At 48.8% G+C, this 19,572-nt stretch overlaps 1 protein-coding gene across 1 annotated transcript in view; it reads right to left on the bottom strand.

Annotated features, from left to right (window-relative positions):
• The window catches only part of GAD1 (glutamate decarboxylase 1), a 36,159-nt gene extending 16,935 nt beyond the window's left edge, over positions 1-19,224 (bottom strand). The window contains exons 1-5 of the mRNA XM_046659363.1: positions 19,143-19,224; positions 15,674-15,736; positions 9,823-9,981; positions 8,191-8,433; positions 3,266-3,356 (exon numbers count right to left, since the gene is read on the bottom strand). Of these exons, the coding sequence (XP_046515319.1) occupies positions 3,266-3,356; positions 8,191-8,433; positions 9,823-9,981; positions 15,674-15,736; positions 19,143-19,224 (638 nt within the window). The remainder of the gene's footprint in view (positions 1-3,265; positions 3,357-8,190; positions 8,434-9,822; positions 9,982-15,673; positions 15,737-19,142) is intronic.
• Positions 19,225-19,572: the final 348 nt, after the last annotated feature.

Here is a 19,572-nt window from a genome sequence, read left to right as displayed (position 1 = left end):
TGTTGACACTCCTTTTAGATTTCCCTGCCTTACAGATGTGGCAGGTGGTCCATCTTTGCCTTAAAAGGAACTTAGTGAACCCCTCTGGTATCCAGAGATGAGGAGAGACAGAAAAAAGAGCTGGGGGCCAAAGGGATGGGTATGAATGGCGACAGTGACCTGTTGTGTGGGGGGGGGGCTGTCTTTCCTAGGTGTGTGCATGGCACCTTGCATATATTGGGCAGTTAAGACTGGTGCCTTTTCTAGTCTTCAGAATCACTCTATAGGATGGATATTATTACTCCCCCATTTTCCTGAAGAAGAAACTGAGGTTCAGAGAAATTCCATGCTTTGTTCTAAGATCTCACAGTTAGTATGTTTCAGAGTCAGAATTCCAAGTCATTTACATCACAGCTGCTTTTCTATGACAAATGAGACCTGTTCACTGCAGGTTCCTCTCTAACAACCTGCCTAGTAGTATAAAATGACTGATAGCTCCCATATAAAATTCCTCCTGTGTAATTTCTATGAAAATAAAGCACTAGATACTTGAAATCATAACCTCAGAACAAAGGGCTGTGATAGATCTTGCCATTAAGATTATGTATTATCACTAGGAGCTTGAGGGCAGGCTATTGTTTACAGTTGGGCACTGCTCAACTTGCACAGTTGTACTTGGTGGCCCTGTTTTGGAAAAAAAAGAGCTGTACGTGCTGTGGACAACCACACATTTGTAAAGTTTTCTTTGGATCTTCACTGGGTCCTTGCTTGGACGAGCACATCTCGAAGCTATATGCACAGGCAGGTATAAAAGCATGAACATAAGTGTTCTTTCTATTCTAACGGATACTCACACTTTGCCACTTGAATTAGGATATTGGATAGTTCTTTTAAAAAGACTACACTGAGGCATGTAGTTACTATTCTCTATTACCAGTGCTACCCAAACTCAATGATGGTACAGTTCAAAAAAATGAGTATATCACTAATTAGATCCACTTTGCCAGAGAAAGATCCTTTTGCCCCTCTTTCGCAGACTTATTTTGAACACTGTTCCCAGTTCGAGAAGGAACTGTCACAAGGGAGCAAATTTCTGCATAAACTCCTGACAGTGCTGCCACATTTCATGATCTTCCAGGGGAACCGGCTTAGAACAATTTCTAGATAATAGTTATTACTTCTTCAGACAATGCCTTGTCTCTAGCACTGACAGGAACTATTTCACTATTTTAAATAACCTTCTCTATCGATCTGTTGGAATCGGATCATATTTTATAAATATCCACTATTCAGTACAGCTGCAATTACTATGTGCCATTTAGTTGGACTGGCCTTGACCTCAGATGGCTGGGACATATTTTAGTGTTTCATGGCTGAGCTGAGGTAAGAGAAGAATGAAGGACTTTGATTTTATGAACATATACAAAAAAAAAAAGAGAATTTGTGAGATTTCTCTGGTTGAAAAAAGACTTTTAAGAGAATATCAGGTCATAAATGATTCAAAGGGGTGAGTTCCTTTTATTCATCTGGAGATTGGGCTATATATATTAGGAAATCGCAGCTGAGAGGCCTACAGAATACACACTTAAAGACAATGGGTGAATTCAGTGCCTATATTAATAGGGGTACTTGGGCCTTAATGGATATGTGCCTTTTACTCTATTTTTCTCATTTATTTTCCAAATAGTTAAGCTTTTAAAATAGCTGTACACTCTAATTAAAATAGTTCCTTGGGGTGAGATGCTTCAACTCAGCATTAGTGTCTTTTTTGAAGTTATAATGAGTATGTTATGATGTCTGTGCTTGCTATTTTTATCTCATAAATCATACTACAGTAAAGATTGCAAAGCAGAGTTTTTTGTTTGAGGAAGCCATACAGGCAATTGTATCTTTGACCCCAATTCCTCTTGGCCCTTTGCACACTTGGTGCTCCAACACGGACATGCCGTGAAGTTAACCATGACTTGCAAGCAGGGAGCATGAAAACCATTTTTGTTTTCAATCAATTGAATCCTTTATGCCTTTTAGCACTAAAGGCTTCACTTGTCACATTCGCTTTTAAAAATTTGTCATTGTTGTTTTAAATTAGCAAACAAAGCAGGAATCTTTAATTAATAGAAACTTTTCCAAATGTAGTTAAGTATTGAGAGTCACAGCACTAAATAGCTTTGGAACATCCATGAGCCAAAATATAATTTTAAAGTGTCCTTTCAGGTTTTGTGGCTGGTAGTAGTTTGTTTAAGAAAAACAGAATACCTTGAACTTCAGTGACTTACATTCTATCTTGATGTCAAATGGAATTTCTCATTTTAAACAATACCACCCTTTCCCCTAAACTCATTTTTCAAATCTACTTTACCATGAACTTAAAAAGTGAATGGTTATTTTCTAAATATTTCCACAGTGACTAAAATCCATAGAATTCTTATGTAGCCATTTGAAAATTATTGTAGAAACTTGTTTCATTATTTTCCTCTGGATGCTTTAATAGAACATGGTGCCATCATCTGGGTGTAAAACATTATCATAGTGTTGAGAGGAAAAGACAGGACTCAGTAGGCTATGACGACCCTCCATCAACTTGTGACCTGTCTTTGTCTTCAAAGAGGGCATGGCTATGCAGAAGAAACTGTGGGGTGATTGCAAGAAGACTACCCAGCTAGTACTTGCACCCACCAGGACCTTAGAGTCAGTTTCATATAAATTTACAAAAACTTAGAAACAAATGAAGTCTTTACCTATTCAAACAAGGACAGCAAAAAATGTCAAATTCAGAAAAACAATCAGTTATTTTGAAAGGAATATATACTGTATCACTGCCAGCTGAATTCTGTTTCAGAATTTTTAGCTAAGCAATAGGCTGATCAGATTGGCTTGTGGCTTTATAGAAGTTTTAACTAGGAAGGAAATATGACTTAAATGATAAGGACCAACACTCTTAGATGCGAAAATGGACCAAGATCATAGTCCGAAACATGACCTCTTCAGATACATCATTAAGAGATATGGAGTCTTTTAACATGGAATTTCACACTAAATTTTGAAAGCTAGAGTTGTTATTTTTCATGACCATGATCTTATTAAATTGCATTATTCAATTAAAAATAGTTTATCGAGTATTTACTATTAAATCAGAACTGTGATAAACCCAAAAGATATTAAGAGAAAAGATGACTGGGGCAAGTGTAATAAAATGATTATAAAACCATCAGAATTGGACTTTTAAAGCAACAAGGCATAATCATACATCATGGTTGCTTATATGAAAATAATATGTGAAACTCACATATTGGTATTGGCAGTTGATGTCAGCCATTCGCCGGCTAAACCAATGATATCCAATCCAGTGGAGAGCTGATTGAAAAATCGAGGATGACCTAGAGAGACAAGTAACAGGCAAGCATTAAGGCAAAACCAGATTTTTCAAGCTATCTTCAAAGTAAAAGACTGGCCACATTGATGGGGCCTCTATCCCAATGATCTGTCTCATAGGGCTGCCCACGAATATCAGAGAAGGAATGGTAGGTTGGCCCATCCTATTCCAAACTTAATGATGTCCCCCAGTCTTATATGTTTCTAAAGCATAAGGCTTTTTTTTTTTCCCAAAAATTCTTTTTTTTCTGAGGAAGAGTCACCCTGAGCTAATATCTATTGCCGATCTTCCTCTTTTTGCTGAAGAAGATTCGCCCTGTGCTAACATCTGTTGCCCATTTTCCTCTTTTTGTATGTGAGCCGCTGCGACAGCATGGCCACTGACAGATGACTGATGTTGGTCCACGCCTGGAACCGAACCCAGGCTGCCAAAGCAGAGCGTGCCGAACTTAACCACTAGGCCACCAGGACTGGCCCCATAATGCTTTTACATTGAAAAAAGAAAATCCAATATCATGAAACTAATAATTTTTCCAGTATCTTATTTGTTGATTTCCAGAAGAACTCCTCTGCTGTATTTATTTTTTTAATTACAAATCAGGAGGTGGTGGTCCTGATTTTCCCCATAAATGTTTCAGCTTTTAATTTAACATCCCAAGGATTTAATCCGCAAAGCAAGGTTTACTGACAGATTACTGACAGAGGAGAGGCTGTGGGCCTCAGAGAGGGTCCGTGGCTCTGTGGACTACACCAAGCCTGGGGAAAGCGTCAGCTCTAATGCTGATGCTGAGGGCGTGCCATCACTCTCTGGGTCTCTGTGTCAGTCAAATATGATGTCAAGCATTGGTGGTGTTTTGCCCATATATAGTCAGGTGATTGTTAAACTAAATTTATTGCTGAGATGACCTGGCATCTCCTCTGTGAAACAGGGGCAGACACAGCCTCATTCACTAGTTGAGTTGTTGATAAAATAATTGTTATTACCATATAACTCTAAAGCCATTTGCAACACAAAGTGTGCTTTAACAGGCTTTGTTCTCAGCAAATTCAGGATTGTTGCCAAGTTTTGGCCAACTTGGCGTTCACAGGAAAACTCAACCCCACATCAGCAAGCTTGGCTCAGCTGTCATGGAGGCATCAATGCAATAGATTATCTAGGGTTGTGAGACACAGAACTGGTGTTAGAAAGATATGCTGACTGCTGTGTTTCCAGTGGAAATTGCTTTTGCCTCTGAAATAACTGTTAGAGAGCTAGTGTTTGAACGTTCCTGGTCTAAGCACCCTCTCTGAGAATGTCTCTTCTTCCCCAGATGTGAGGGGGACTCATTCAGGACATCCGGACTGTGACTTCCTAGATCAGAATAAAACAATCCTTGCATCTCAAGAGTCATCAAAAAATACTACTAATCTTCAGGAAAAAAATGAAAGAAGTATAAACAGTAAGCTTAGTGTACGCATGGGACCATATTCCAGAAATTTATGTAGACTACTCTAAATAGATTAAGTTAGCCCATTTTACTCCACTTTGCTCAGTGCCAATATAATCTATGAGATCTCCTGCAACATAACTGATTTTGTTGAAATCCATTAAAAAATATATGCAATACCCATTTGAAAACTTTTAACAACAAACATTACATTTTAAGACAGGACTGAATCATAAATAAATCTGATCACACCATTTGACAATGAATCAAAACTATGTAGCATAGCAGAGACAACAGATAGACAGACAGACTGACACAAATGCCCTCAAATAAAAGGGAAACAGTATCTCTTTGGCCATTAAAATATAAAAGACATGAGTTGTCCAAAACCTTACTTTTATCTTACAGCTACAGCCTTATGCCCTCCCCCCCAAATCTTATGCTGTGCCAGAATTTCTATCAAGTAACAAGACGACCTACTTTAAATTCAATTTCAACTCTCTATATGCAACGAAAATAACAGATGATAGAAGTGGTACTGAGCAGCACATGGCCTAAAGTCAGGCATGGGGAGACCGACACAGTTATTTTTCAAAGTAAAGTTTTTCAACAAATAAACTTCAAGGAAAAACAAGAGAGATGGAGGGGGAAATCTATTGATTAAGGGACATACCAAGCAATTGCAATGTGAAGGACTTATTTGGATTCTGACTTGAATTATAACAAAATAAAACAAAACATTTATGACATTCATGAGACCATTGGAAATTTGAACACTGACTGAATATCTGATACTAAAGAACTGTAAATTTTGGATTTTTTGGATGTAACAATGATATTGTGGTTATTTATATTTTAAAGAGTTCTTGAGGATAAAGAATATTTATAGATGAAATAATATGTGGGGGATTTGCTTCCATCTAATATAGAAGAGGAAGAGGGTGGGGGTACAGGTGAAACAAAACTGGCAGGAGTCGATAACAGCTGAAGCTGGGTGTTGGGTATATAGGGTTCATTATACTATTCTACCTTTGTTTTAAGTTTAAAATTTTCCATTAAAAAAAGAAAAACCAAGAAAGTTGGCACATCTACTGTGGCTGAGGGCTGACTAGTATCTGTCTCAGTTCTTGGAGAATCTATACATACTGGTTCCTTTTTCAGAAGTCTTTTGTTAATTTGTAGATAAATTTCCAAATGCCATCATCATCCCTTCACAAGCTGTACCCAGATCAGTATGTTTTCACAATTAAAACTCAATTCATTATTTTGGCTGAGCATTAATATCCTTTTTCTAAAAACAATCTTCCACTGTGTGCAGCTACCTGCAAGGTTTACCCTATTGCTCTGGAGTCTACATCTAAATTACAGACCAGGAACCAGGAGCTGTGCCTTCACCTGGCAGCAACAGTACACTTTGCCAGGGTCCACACCCTGAGATGCAGCAGAAGGAAGATTATGAACTCCATAAATGCAAATATCTGCTCCCAGAAGCTGCTCTGAAGAACAAGGATGGATGGCTGCAGGCTATGTGTCTAAGTGGATTCATACACTGGACCAATAAGAGTCCATGCTTCTCTGATCATGTGATGCTTCAGTTGTAGGCAATATGAGTAACTATTATAACAAATCTATGTATTTTTCTAGGCTTAAATGATAAAAATATGTGGTCTCATTTCTCTGAGAAAGTGTGTGTAGAGTGACCTGACAAAATAAAAAACACTGGACCATAGCAAGTCAAGCTAAAACACACATGGAGAATTCTGACTCTTTTTTATCCAGCCAAATAACACTAATTGATCTCCATCAGGAATAGGTTAGCCGTCAGACCAAGATGTGATGTAACTAAATTGATGAGTGTGCTTTTCTCTAAAAATCAGTCTGCAATATAATTGTCTTGTCCGTTCTGCAGTTATTTAAGGAAGCTACACTTATTCCACTGGTGTTGGCAGACCTCAAAAGCTGTTTGGGATTCCTTATTTAAAAATGCCTCTTGGGCCAGCCTCATTATTTCATTACAACACTTGTTTTTGATATCCAGTAGCCTTATTCAGCTCTATTACCACCAACCTCCCCAGACTTATCGTCAAATGACTAGGAAGAGTGAGAGCGATAATAAAGCAGAGGGAGACAGAAAGAACAAGGAGCAACCACTTGTGGCCTCAGGGGTTTCCCTGTAGTGGCAACTATGCCATGAAATGCCAATTACTGTAGATCTGTCTGCTCAAGAGCTCAAGAAAGCCAGGTTGCATGGGGGAAAACGAGTAGGGAGAAGAAACCACTGCTTCCCTCCTAGGCTAGAAACAGCCAGCCATAGATCCAAAAAGTCCTAGACCTTGAGGCAACTGGAAAGTAACCACTTTGGTCAGGATTGCTGATTAGAGAGGGTTCCTGTAACATGAGTAGGAGGCAGAAGGGCATCCTCAAGGGCTCCCTTTTGGAGATGGGAGTTGGTGACTCAGGGTGTCTAAACTCCAGAGGTCGGAGTAGAATGTGAAGGACGTGTACTTGTGTAATTTTCAGTGTAGCCAATAGAAGGTGTTGAGGGTTGAACTGTGTCCCTCAAAAAGATATGTTCAAGTGTTAACCCCTGCTTCCTGTGAGTGACTATATTTGGAAATAGGGTCTATGCAGATGTAATCAAGTTAAGACAAGGCCATATCGGATTAGGATGGGCCCTAATCCAGACTGGTGTCTTTATAAGAAGAGAGGAACTTGGACACATACACAGGAAGAATGCCATGTGAAAGTGAAGGCAGAGATTGAGGGTTGCATCTAGCCAGGGAATGCCAAGCAATACCCTCGACCACCAAAAGTTGGAAGAGAGAATGATGGATCCTCTCCGAGAGTCTTTGGAGACAACATGGCCCTGAAGGCACCTTGATTTGGAACTTCCAGCTTCCAGAATTGTGAGAATAAATTTCTGTTGTTTCAACTCACCCAGTTTGTGGTAATTAGTTATGGCAGGCCCAGGAAACTAATACAGGAAGGGAGGGAAAGGGGCACAATTCTCTCCAGTTTCAGGGACAGGCAAGAGTAGGATTTATCAGAATGACATAGGCATGAAAATGGAAGCGAGAAAAGAAGTAGGGGATGGGTCGCTCTGCTCTTTAGGTTGTGAATAGCCTAAAACCAAGAATGAAAACTCTTTACACAAAACTTGAAATAGGACCATTTATCTATATCTTTTAAATCTGCTTTTACAACAATAAATGATGACGGGCTTTCGCCACGGTTGGAGTCTTCCACCAAATGTCGCTGCCCAAGGTCGCTCTATGGTCACTGAGCACTTTGCTGCCTTCCCTCACCAGGGTTTGTGTTTCTCCTTCTACATGAGTTTGATATCCTCCCAACTGGCAAGGGTGCGATGGAGGGCGAGGTTCCCACTCCACGTCCACCTGGCTCTCACCCTTACCTGTACGGACCCCGTACTTCAGGGTGTCTCTGCAGTCCACCAGGATCTGCTCCAAGGACTCGGGGTGGTCAGAGAGCTCCAAGTTGAAGCCCTCCATGCCTTCCAGCAGCTGGTGTGGGTGATGGAAGTCCAGCACCTTGGTGGAGCGATCGAATGTCTTGCGGACATAGTTGAGGAGTATGTCCACCACCTCCAGTAGGAACTGCACAGTTTGCTCCTCCCCGTTCTTAGCTGGAAGCAGATCTGAGGGGGGAAAGCCAATGAGTGGTTGTCACCTGACTCATGTCTGGATTTCTTCAGCCCAGAAATCCTTAATATCAGCCGTGATATCTTTACAGGCCTAATTTCATTCCAGGATATGTATCTGCATTGAGAATCTGATGTACGTTCTCCCCAGAAAAAGGCACATATGCCTTTACACAGAAGTTTTGCATATACTCTCTGGGGGTTCAAAGACTGTCTGATAGTTAGGTTGCTCATAAATGGAATGGCGTGCTTTGAGAAGCCATGAGCAGCCTGCAGCTGCAGGTGTCCTTTTGCAGGCTGGCTGGGCACCCATCAGTTATGCCGGATGGAGAGGATCTCTGCCTTGCTCCCCTGGTGCCAGGTGTGTCCCTGTACATCCAGAGCAGACACTAGGCTTTTGGTTTGGTGTTATTATGTACTTGATCTGTTGAGGGCAGAGAGCAAGGCCTCTGTGGGTAGAGGCTCAGGTCTCCCCTGAAGAAGGTGGCCCTCTGTACTGTCCTTAGACAGGAAACTAGCACTGGAACATGGGGCTCAGGAAGGTGGGAGAGGGAATTCCCACCTCTCTCTTGACCTCACCCTTTTGGGCCTGGACTTTGGGATGCCTGGAGGTGACATTGGGTTACTGCCTCTGCTAGGCAGAGTCAGGCTGGGGGGTTAGCCAGGGAGGAAAGCTGTAGGGGGCCGCAACTGAGGTTGTCAGCCACAACTCAAGAGTAGATTGGCTGAACGTGATATTCTGTGTCTATTCCCTGGATGATCTCTGAGGTTTAGTGAAGTCTTGTTGACTGTTCTGGTCTGGCCTCTATGGCCTGTGGGGAGTGAGTGGAAGGGGTTGGTGGTGGCTTTGCCTTGGAGCTGCTCGGGAGAGACTGGGAAAGCACCTCATGAGACCAGAGCTATGGGGGCAGCAGTAATTAATGAAAGATCTCCAAAAGGAAAGTGAGTTTCAGGACAGCACTTGGTCATAGGCCCAGCCACACAGCTTCCCAGAGAGTGATTTTGTTGTTGTTATTGTTGTCAACCTTGGAGGATAAATGCTACTAAAGAAATCACTGGATTTTCATACATGTGAGATTCCTTTGGAATCTGAGACTCTGTGAACCCATATTTGGCCCTGCAAGTGTCTTTAGAGTTGACTGTTTAACTGCCCTCATCTGGTTTCCAAAATGATGGAGACCTGAGCGGTAGGGAAGGAGGGATTCAAATGTTAGAAAAGCAGTTTCAAGACGGTTCAGAGAGAGTAATGACATTTTTTGGTAAAAGAAGTAAAATTTCAGGAAAAAGTCAAGCGACTCAAGGAACCTACTGGATAGCAGTAGGGCTGGGGGGGGGGGGGGGGGGGGGGGGGCGGGGGGGGGGGGGGGGTGAGGTGGGAGGGTTTACCTCGAGCAAACAGGTTGGAGAAGTCGGTCTCCGTACGCCGGAAGCGGCCATCTCTGTCACTGTTTTCACAAGAAAGCAGGTTCTTGGAGGACTGCCTCTCCTTGAAGGCGCTCACAAGCCGGCTCTTCTCTTCCAGGCTGTTGGTCCTTTGCAAGAAGCCTGTAGCACAAGAAGCTGGGTCAGAGGGAGTGCACTGAACTCCCAGCCTCAGAGGGTCAGCTGGGCCAGGTCGACTCTTCAAGCAGGGTTCTCCATTTTCCTGAGAAGAAGCTGAGTGTCTGTGTTTTATATATAAGGGCTCTGGCACTGCTCACCTTTAGGCGAGGAGGGGGCAGTGCCAAGTGTCATCAGTGGCACAGACTCAGTCAGGCAAGAGAAAAACAGTGAGCAAAGCCCATTCTCCTCTCTGAACGTGACAGTGAACTCAGAATTAAGTCAATTGGACAGCTTCCACTCCAGTAACCAGCCCCAGGATGGAGTTTTGAGGGAAGAGACACTATTGAAGAGGATGCTGCCAGAACTGGGTTTATGGGCTGTGCAACCAGAGCGAGGAGGGGGTGAGGGCCAGAGGGGGGAGGGAGAGAGGACCAGAGGGAGGAGGGAGTGAGGACCAGCAGAAGGAAGAGGGAGTGAAGACCAGTCCTGGGCATTAGGGAAGATGCTTTCCTTGGGTACCCAGTAATGCTTACAGGGTTGAATGCAAGTGTAATTCTTCTGACCGGAACCTGAAGTGCAGTTTTCCCTGTACCACTCCCTCTCCTTGAATAAAGGTATTGGGTAAAGAGAGAAGAAAGCTTAAAATCTTATGTGTGTGACATTCAGTTCTATAAATACTTATTGAGCACCTATTATGGAAAAGCACTTTGCTATGCATTTAGGACGGGGGACAGATAGAGATAAATGAGACAGTGAGACAGATCCCCAACCCTCCAGGAGGTTACAGTTTGGCAGGTGGTGACCAGTGCTGTAACAAAGCTGGAAAGTCACCCAAGAACTCCACAGAGATGACCTCCGAGCCCAAGGTGGGATTCAAAGTGTCTCACCTCAGCCCCTCAGAAGGAGTGGAAATCTCTCCCGCCTGAGGTGAGCAGTGCAAACACCACCAGCAGCAAACAGAAGCAGGCTGAGCCAAAAGGGCTGGAGACACTGCCACCCTGGAGCAGGCTCCCTCCCTCAGTACCTCCACTCATCCCCTCAGGGCTCTGGAGCCTGCAGACCTGCTCCTTCCCCCAGCATCTCCTCTAATTCAGCCTCAATTTTAGCCTGAAATGCAACATACTGAAAAGAGGAAGAAAGTTCTAAGCTTCTTGGTGCCCCAAAAGCTGGCTTTGAAGATACCAAGATCCTTGGAGGCTCATGCCTGTCACAGACAGGCTTGGAGGAAAGTCACAGGAGGTTCAAGGAGAGGCGAGTTAATCTGGGGAATTCAGCTTTACTTCCCCAGGACTGTGATGCAGTGGTGAGAGGTGGAGGAAGCAGGGATGCAGGGGGAAGGCTGCGTGATTAGAATCCTCCCACACGCGGGAGCAGGGTCTATTTTGGGAGGGGAGAATAGGAAGGCAGAGACACCAGGCCTTATCTTTCCTGGCACCTTGTAAACATCCCTAAAGCCCTACAGGACATCAGAAGAGGGGAGTACACTATAAGAGAGCTCCGTGCTTGGGTACAAAGACTGGGGTGCAGGGGGATGTCCTTTCCTCACCTCTTCTCCTCACCTCTGAATTCCTCCTCCAAATCCTCAAAGTCCAAACCAGGAGGCAGCACTCATTTGCCAGAGGAATGCAGGATCACCTGGCTCCTGAATTCTAAGACTGCCCCCACCCCCACCCCACACCCCATTTCTGGAACAGCGAGCTGTGGAATTTGCCAGACTGAAAAAAACAAATCCACGTGGCCTAACGGAGGTGAGGTCCTGCCTAGTGACCTCCTCTTTAGGCCTCTGGGCTCTGTTGGCTCTGACTCACTCCCTGCAAAAGCCTTAAGTCTCTCAACCTTGAATCCCCTTAGCAACTACTGCAGGATGGGGCCTCCATTTAGGCTTTGGAGATGATCTCCAAAGAAGGGCCTGACACAGGCGGTCCAGAGATGTCCTGACAGGGCTGAGAGATGACGATTATGACACAAGTTTAAATCTACATCCCATTCCTGGACCACCCTTCCTGGAGCGCCCCAGGACTCTGTGTTTTCTATAAATCCTGTAAATTATCTTATGAATAGCACACTTACATTGCATTATAATTTGTGTTAAAAACCATTAATTTGCTAATATAAATGTTTAGTGTATATTGTTATTGGAATAACAATTCTTTACAAAGTATTTGTTTTCTAAAATACTGGGAGCTTCAAAAAGGGAAATGACCCAGGCCTCCCTGGGCTCTGAGAGGTTCTGGAAAGAACCATATGCTTCTCTCAGGAGAGGAGGTGTGGATGACATTGAGGTGAGTGCTTTGACAACTTCCCTGGTTAGCAAGGGGTCCTGGAGCAAGGGTCCCTGAGACTGGAGCAGACTGTACTCCCTCTTGCTCTACACACCAGCTGTGAGGACCCAGTTTAAGCCTGTGAGTAACTGGTAACCAAGCTCAAAATTAAGAGGTAAAGAGGCAAGAGGAGAGTCAAAGGGGCTGCCGCTGGCTTTGGTCAGGTTGTGGCACTCTGGCCAGCTTCAAGGTGAGAACAGGAAGTGAGCCCTGTCACGACTCCACCTCGGGGCAGAGGGGAGATCCTGGTGCTGGTTCCCTACCCCTACCCCTAAACTCAAAGGCCTAGGGGGCCCAGTGAGTGAGGGGAGGTGTGAGGAACTAGAGAGCACCTGGCTAGAGCTAGTTTCCAAGTTGTTTCCAAGTGGGGCTGCGAGCTATGCATAGCATAAGGGCGCATGGCCAAGGGGTTAAGTGGGGCCTGAAGCCCAATGCCCCTGCTCTCACTCGCCAAGCTCTAGCACAGAACTGCATCTACCTAGAGAAAGAGGCTCTTTTTCTGATTTTTACAGGCTAACGGTACCTGCCAGATTCCTACCCCCACCCTGCTTTTTACTTCAAGAGAGGCCAGAAATATAGAATATTTGAAGTCTATGTTTAAAAGTTGGCAACTGATGCAAAATTAAATGCACACAAACAAAAACGTACACACACACTGCATGGGTTAAATGAGATCAGAAGCTGTAACTGGCAGCCAGTTTGGGACTTTCTGCATAGACAAGTGATGGAGAACCAAGGATCCACTAAGAAGTCAGCAGAGGTGAGCCAGAACTTAGGGCTTCCTGCGTTTCCTTCTATTTAGGTCATGCCACCGTGCCTGTATCCACCCCACTCTTGGCAAGACCCTGAGTTTCTTCTAGCTGATTACTCTCCCAGGGGATTCTGCCTCCAGAGCTAAGGGTACCACTCTTGAGACCCTGGGCCTTCCTTGCAGCTTCATTCTCTGGCTTCCAGGGAAGAGTGGTAAGGGGGGGGGGGGGGGCAGGGGGGGGGGGGGTTGAATCTTGGCAAGGCACTGAAGACGCTTATGAACGGAAATGGGAAGAGGACCATTTGTTCCTCTGTCTTAAGGGGAAAAGTCAAACCAACCTGATGTTATCAGGTCAAGAGGGCTCTGTCCAGGCCCATGAAGGTCTGGGATGAAGGTAGTCAGGGTGTCTGTGTGAGGAGGAGGAGAGGGGGCATGGATCCCGGTCAAAACCAGACTGCAACCCGCGTCCAGTAGATGAAAATGGAAAGCCAGAGTTGTCCCAAAGTATGGAAAATAAATCCTCCTGATGTTTTGTTTCCTTTCAGAATTAAATCTAACGTGAAGCCTCTTACCCTGTGGCCTCCAAAGCATGTATTTTAGGAGAAAGCAATTTCCCCTCAACAGACTACTAGCCCTCTACTCCTGTCACACCAGTTGCAACTTCCCTGAAATTAGTGTTCTAAAGGGAGGAGAGGGGTAGAAACAGAGAAGAAAGTGTTCGAGTGCCCCAGAGCTCTCCCTCAGGGGAAGGTGACGCAAACCCTATTCCTGGACCCACAGAAGTTCAACTCTTTCTGCCCCTTTACCCTTTCGGGACACTTCGGGTGTGTCCCCCGAAGAAAAGTTCAAGTTTAGACCTTTTCTTTCCCCGGACTCCGAAGGCCTGCAGTCGGCCCAGCAGAAGGCACCACCTGGGGCCGGGGCAAGGAGGCCGGGATGGGGGTGGCTGAAGGCTGCCCCCCAGGCAGGCCCAGGACCGCAGAGAAGGCAGCCTACACCCCAAGCCTCCCTCCACCCGGTCCTGGACCGCGGCGGGCGCCCAGGGCTCACTCAGTTCTGCTTGCCCAGCTGCAAGACAATGACAGCTGCAGAAGCTGAGCGCCGGCCGCCGGCCGCCGAAAGGACCTGGCGAGAAACGGGCCATTAAGCCGGGAATGGCGGCGAGGGGAGACGGCTATTTATAGAACAAAGCTCGGCTGCAGGCAGCTGCCCCGCGCAGGGACGCGGCCCCGACCTCGCCCTGCTGGGCCTCGCATGCTGGGGAGAGGGCCAAACCCCGGGGCGCCCGCGGCCGGGCCGGGCTTGCCCTGGGAACCGGCTAGCTCTAGGAGTTGAGCAGCCCTTCCTCACCGTCCTCGCCGCTTCCGGGATCGAGCGGACGGAAGCACAGAAGCGCAGGCAGGGCGCTGCGCGGCAAAGCAGGGACGGGAAGGTGATTCCCAGAAGCTGCTAAATAACCCCTCTCCGCTCTGGCCCCGAACGGCCGCCGCCCTCGGGGCCCCGGGACGCAGCAGGCCGGGAGAGCAGCCTCTCGCCGACCCGCTGTCGGGCGCTCCCGGGGAGACGGCGGGCGGGAGGGCCCCGCGCGCGATCCACCGCTATCTCCCGCGCGCAGCAGCTGACGGATGGCTCTTTAATAAGCCCCTCGTTAATCTTCCCCCGCCTCTCCACCCCCTGCCCGGGCACGTCCGTATTTTCTGGCCCGATAAGGCTGGAGATTTTAGACGGTGAAATGTAGCAGGGAAAGCAAGTCCTCATTGTTCAGCCGGAGCCACTCAGCTGTGTCCCTTCGAACAAATCTCCTTTTTTCCGTAAAAAAAAAAAAATTACATCCCCTGGGCGTTTTCATTTCAGACCGTCACCGGAGAGCAGTTCTCTCCAGCTCCCAGGTCTATTTACCTTCCTCTCTGGCAAATCGTGCCGGACACCCCCTTTTCTCCTCTTGCAGCCCCACGACTCCGCTGCCCCCTTTCCCTTCCCTCCTCTCCTTCGCCGGCAAGCTCGGCCAACCCTCAGAGCTGTGTCGCCCGCACCTCCCCCTGGCAGGCCACTAAGGGCTGCAGGCAATGCCTTGTCTTGGCTTCCGAGGCACCTCCAAATGAAATCTGAATGCGTTATGACATCTCGGGCAAAATCTCAAGCCAGGAGGCAACTTGCAACGCGCGATGGTGGAGAAGGAAGGGGGACGACGTGTCAACCACCGCCTTAGGCAGATACCGCGCCTTAGGCCTGCTCTCCAGGAAAGCCAGACCAGTTCACCTTTTCTACTCGATCTTCGGGCAGCGCGGGCAGAGCCCACCGGTCCAGGAGGCCCTGGCGCCAAGAGCGGGGCTGCCGCGCGGGGGCGCAGTGGTCGTGCTCTCGCGCCCAGACAGAGGGAGCCCTGCGGTCTCAGGTAGTCTGGGACTCATGAGGAAAAGGTCCCTCCGGGCGAAGTCAGGGGAGAGCAGGGGAGGGTCAAGGCCTATAGAGGAGCGTCTCTGCCGGGCGGGAGTGCTGTAGGCACATTAGAAAACCAGACTCAAGAGCCAAGATTCCCTTTCGCGTGCGTCCCACTCTCCCAAATCCGCAAAGCCCGCGCGCCGCGAAGCCCTAATGAACCCCAGCGGGCCATTTCACTTACCGCAGATCTTGAGCCCCAGTTTTCTGGTGCATCCATGGGCCACGCCGCACCAGGTGTCATACGCTAGAAAACAAGAGAGACGCGATCAGCGAGGCTTGGACCGCGAGGCCTGGTCGAGGGCAAAGGTTTTCTGGGGAGGTTGGGGGGGGGGGGCACAGGTCTTCGCCACTGCTCCTCATTAAAAGCTTTCCTAAAAAGAGCGAGGAGCCACATCTGTGGGCCAGTGGGCACACTCATGCCCTCCGAGGCCCCATCACACTCCCTTCCTGCTCCCACCTTCAGGTGGAGAATAGTGTCTCCGAGAGGCCAGTACCCAGCGCCCAGCCCGGCCTCCAACGAACACCCGCGAAAAAGCCGAGGAGGCGGGGTGGGATTCAGGCAGGGCTGACCCAACGCGCAGAGGGCCAGGCCCCGCCGCACGAGTTGCTCAGCACCCACCCTCCAGGCCCTGTCCTTTGGTCTACGCCCCGCAGACTCGAAGGGCGACCACAGTAGCCCGGAAAGGGAACACAAAGGCATCTGGGACCCAAACGTCTCATAATTTCTTGGCGGGTCTCCAGCCGAGTGGCAGCTTAAAATAAACTGGCATGAAATGGGGTCGCGGAAGAGTTCAGGAATTAATTGGGTGAAAAATAGTATTTGACTAGATGATGGGGCTCGCATGGCTGCTCTCCAGTCGGACAGGGGCGGGGGTGTCGCGGGGGAGTCGGGAAGACAATGGTGCGCCTCCGGTTCTCATTCCCGGACCCTTCTTCCCAACCTGCCCCTTGTTAACCCTTCCCTGGGACCTCTCGGGTCTGGAGCAGGCGAAGGCGAAGAGAATCAGGCACCTTTCTTCTGGGTCCAAACCGCGGGCCCAGGTGCTGCCGTACTTTCCTTCTGGGTCCATCCTGCCCTTGGGGTTGAACTTCCAGCAAGGTACACAAGCGTGCCTGCGGAGCCCGTGCGCGAGCCCGCCCTCGGTGTGGTGAGCCCAGTGTGACATTTCCTTCGGATCCCTCAAAGCAAAGCGCCTCCAATCACTCCCATCCCCCACCCGACCCTGGCCGGTGCCTCCCAGCCCGGCGCGAGTGTTGGCTGCGATAAGGAGAGTGACATCCATTAAACCCGAGGCACCGCAGATCCCCAGCGGGTAGAAGAAATAGCCCCACGTCAGTGACACAGTATGTCACAGATGGAGTTCCTGTGACAGACAGGAAATCGGTGCGAAAGCAAAACCCTAATAATAATACCTGGCGGGTAAAGAGCTATTTCCACCCCATAAAGTGCTTTCCTTTTAAACACCATCTCAGCTAATCCTCATAACAGCTCCATGAAACAAGAGGAGTGTTAATCTAAGACTCACTTTACAAATAAAAACATTGGGGGCTCAGAGAGGTTAAGCGAGTTTTCCAAGGTCACTCAGCTGGGGCGTTGGGAGTTCAGACCCATTGCACTGTCTTTCAGAGTTGGGGATTACACTGAAAGAAAGGGAAAGAGAGACGGAGAGAAGTGAGAGAGCTCTAATGTACTGAGGGTCGGGAAGACAAGTGGTGGAGGGCAAGGAGGAGGGGGTCGCTGGAGAAAGAGGCCGAGTAAGGCTGTGCGCATTGAGCAAGGCCACTTCCCGGGTGACCACGGAGGGGCAGAGAAGCGGAGCCAGCTGGGCGGGCGAGGGTGTGTCTGCAAGGGAGAGCGAGAGCGGGGAGAGAGCCCGGCGTGCGCGGGCAGCCTGGGATGCTCATGCCACAGCTGAGTTGTTGGGGGCCAGCAGCAGCGTTCTCGGAGCAGGTGCCGCATGCTCTTCCCGCGCCGGCTCCTTGTCTACCTTCCCTCCGCCTCGGCGGCCCCCGGGCGCGCCAGGCCATATGCGAACTCTGGCCAGCGCCTCTAAGGGGTCTCGGACCCGGGGTCGGCAGTTAGCGCCCCATCGCCGGCTGCGGCCGGGAAGTAAGAGCCGGAGTCGGCGGTGGGGGTGCAGGAGTCAAGGGTGAGTGAACCCAGCCGCCGCCCAGCCCCGCCAGGCAGCAGAAAAGGGGCGGGAAATGTGGAGACGACTGGGAAAGAAATCCGCCAAGGCCGGAGCAAGAGACAAAGACGCGCAGGCCTCGCGTTCCTCCCGGCCTGTTCCAGCCAGCTCGGCCGCCCGTACCGGCTCACGTGCCACCAGGGCTGGCGGCTCTCCCGAAGCCCTCTTTGTTGTGTGGGTAATTGTAGCTCGCCTGCGGGGTGGGGAGAGGGAGCTGTAAAGGGAAGTGGAACGAAGCCTAGGGACTTAAGACAAGACCTCCGGCCTGGGAGCCAGTGACAGCACCTATGGGTTGGAGAAGGGGCTTACCCATAACATCCCTCATCTTCCTTGATGGGAACAATTGACGTTTTCTCAAGCTTACAGAAAGTGCCATAAAACCGCAACAGTAAGCGCCCTCCTTCTGCCATCCTTAAGCCCCTCTTATATAGAAATTCTGAGGCCGTTACTATCTGGAGCTGATGGTTTGGGGGGGGGGGCATTTCAATCCAAATTGGACAAAGAAAAACCAAACAACTCTCTCATCCCTACGCCTCTACACATAGGTGGGAAGTCAATCTGAATTAAAGACAGATTCTGGAAATGAGTTATAGAGCACACTGAGCTAGGGGTGGGGAAGCATAAATCCCTTCCACCCCTTTTATCTGGTTCCCCTTTTCTTCCTCTCTCTCCAGGATGTGTCAATTGCTGACGGGTCTCCTACCCGGGAGAGAGAAGAGAGGTGCTCTCTCCTCCCGCCCTGGCAAACCTTCTTGCCGTCTCCTGGTTCCCCACCTCTCCCTGCTCAGGATACTGCCCGCTCCTTTATTTTCTTTCTTCCTTTCTTTCTTTTTTCTTGCCTCTGAAATTTAATGAATTGTCTGAAATGTCGAGGCTCAGTCTCAAACGGTTTAATGCACCTTTCTCGCCCCTGGCTTCTGCCTCACTCGTCAATAGCTCGACGCAAATTTGGAGCAATTAGGGACCCCGAGTTTTCTAAAAGCTGCAATTAACGTCGAAATTTCCGCTGATTATAGACTTCTAGTACAGCGCAGGGGGAAAGGAGGAGGGGGTCAGATCTCGGCTCAACGAAAGCCAGAGACAGAACTCTCCATTCCCGCTGGGACTCCTGGCTCCTTACACCGCCCCTGCCCTGACTCCCGTCGTCCCACCAAGCAAAGAAACCACGCACAACACGACAAAAACAACACTCTCGCCGCCCGTCCATCCCCCTCAGCGAAGCCCCTAAAGATCGCCGCTTCTCCGACTGTGCATGGTTTCCGTTCTCCAGCGCCTCGGAATAGCCTAGCGTCCCTGGCAGTCGAACGACCTCTGGCCAGTACCCGGGTCAGGGCCTCATTTCTTTCCAGCCTTCATCATCTCCGCGCTCCCCCTTCCCTTTCTGTCAGCGCAGCCTCCCCACGTCCCAGCGCCCCCATCTTATCCGCAGTTCATTTGATAGGAAACTGGGGCAGGACCTACTTGTGGGGCGCAGGTTAGTAGTATTAGGGTCTGCTCCCGCGTTCGAGGCGGTTGCGGACGAAGAAGGGGTCGAAGACGCCATCAGCTCGTCGTCCCGGGGACTCTGCTGTCCGGGGTCCTCGTCTGGTCGGGCGCAGAAACCGGCTGCAAAGAGACGCGACAGCTGTGCGAGGAGGACTTCCGGGGTCTTGCGCGCAGGAGGTGACTGAGAGGCAGGGAGCGCGGACGCTCCCCCTGAAGTCCGGACTCGGGAGAGAGAGGCCGGTGGAAGGGCAGCTAGCAGGCTGGGTCCGGGTGCGCCTGGGGGAGGGGGAGACGTGCGCGCGAGCTCGGGGACTCCGGCGCTGGCAACGTAGCCCCGGGCGGCTCTCCAGTCTGGCGGCACAGCGGGGTGACCCGGAGTAGGGGGGCCCAAGGCCAGTGCAGGACG

This window comes from Equus quagga, chromosome 4 (assembly GCF_021613505.1).
Source record: "Equus quagga isolate Etosha38 chromosome 4, UCLA_HA_Equagga_1.0, whole genome shotgun sequence".
Lineage (NCBI taxonomy): Eukaryota > Metazoa > Chordata > Mammalia > Perissodactyla > Equidae > Equus > Equus quagga.
Note: the sequence above shows the minus strand (reverse complement) of the source record. Positions and strands in the feature narration are given on the sequence as shown.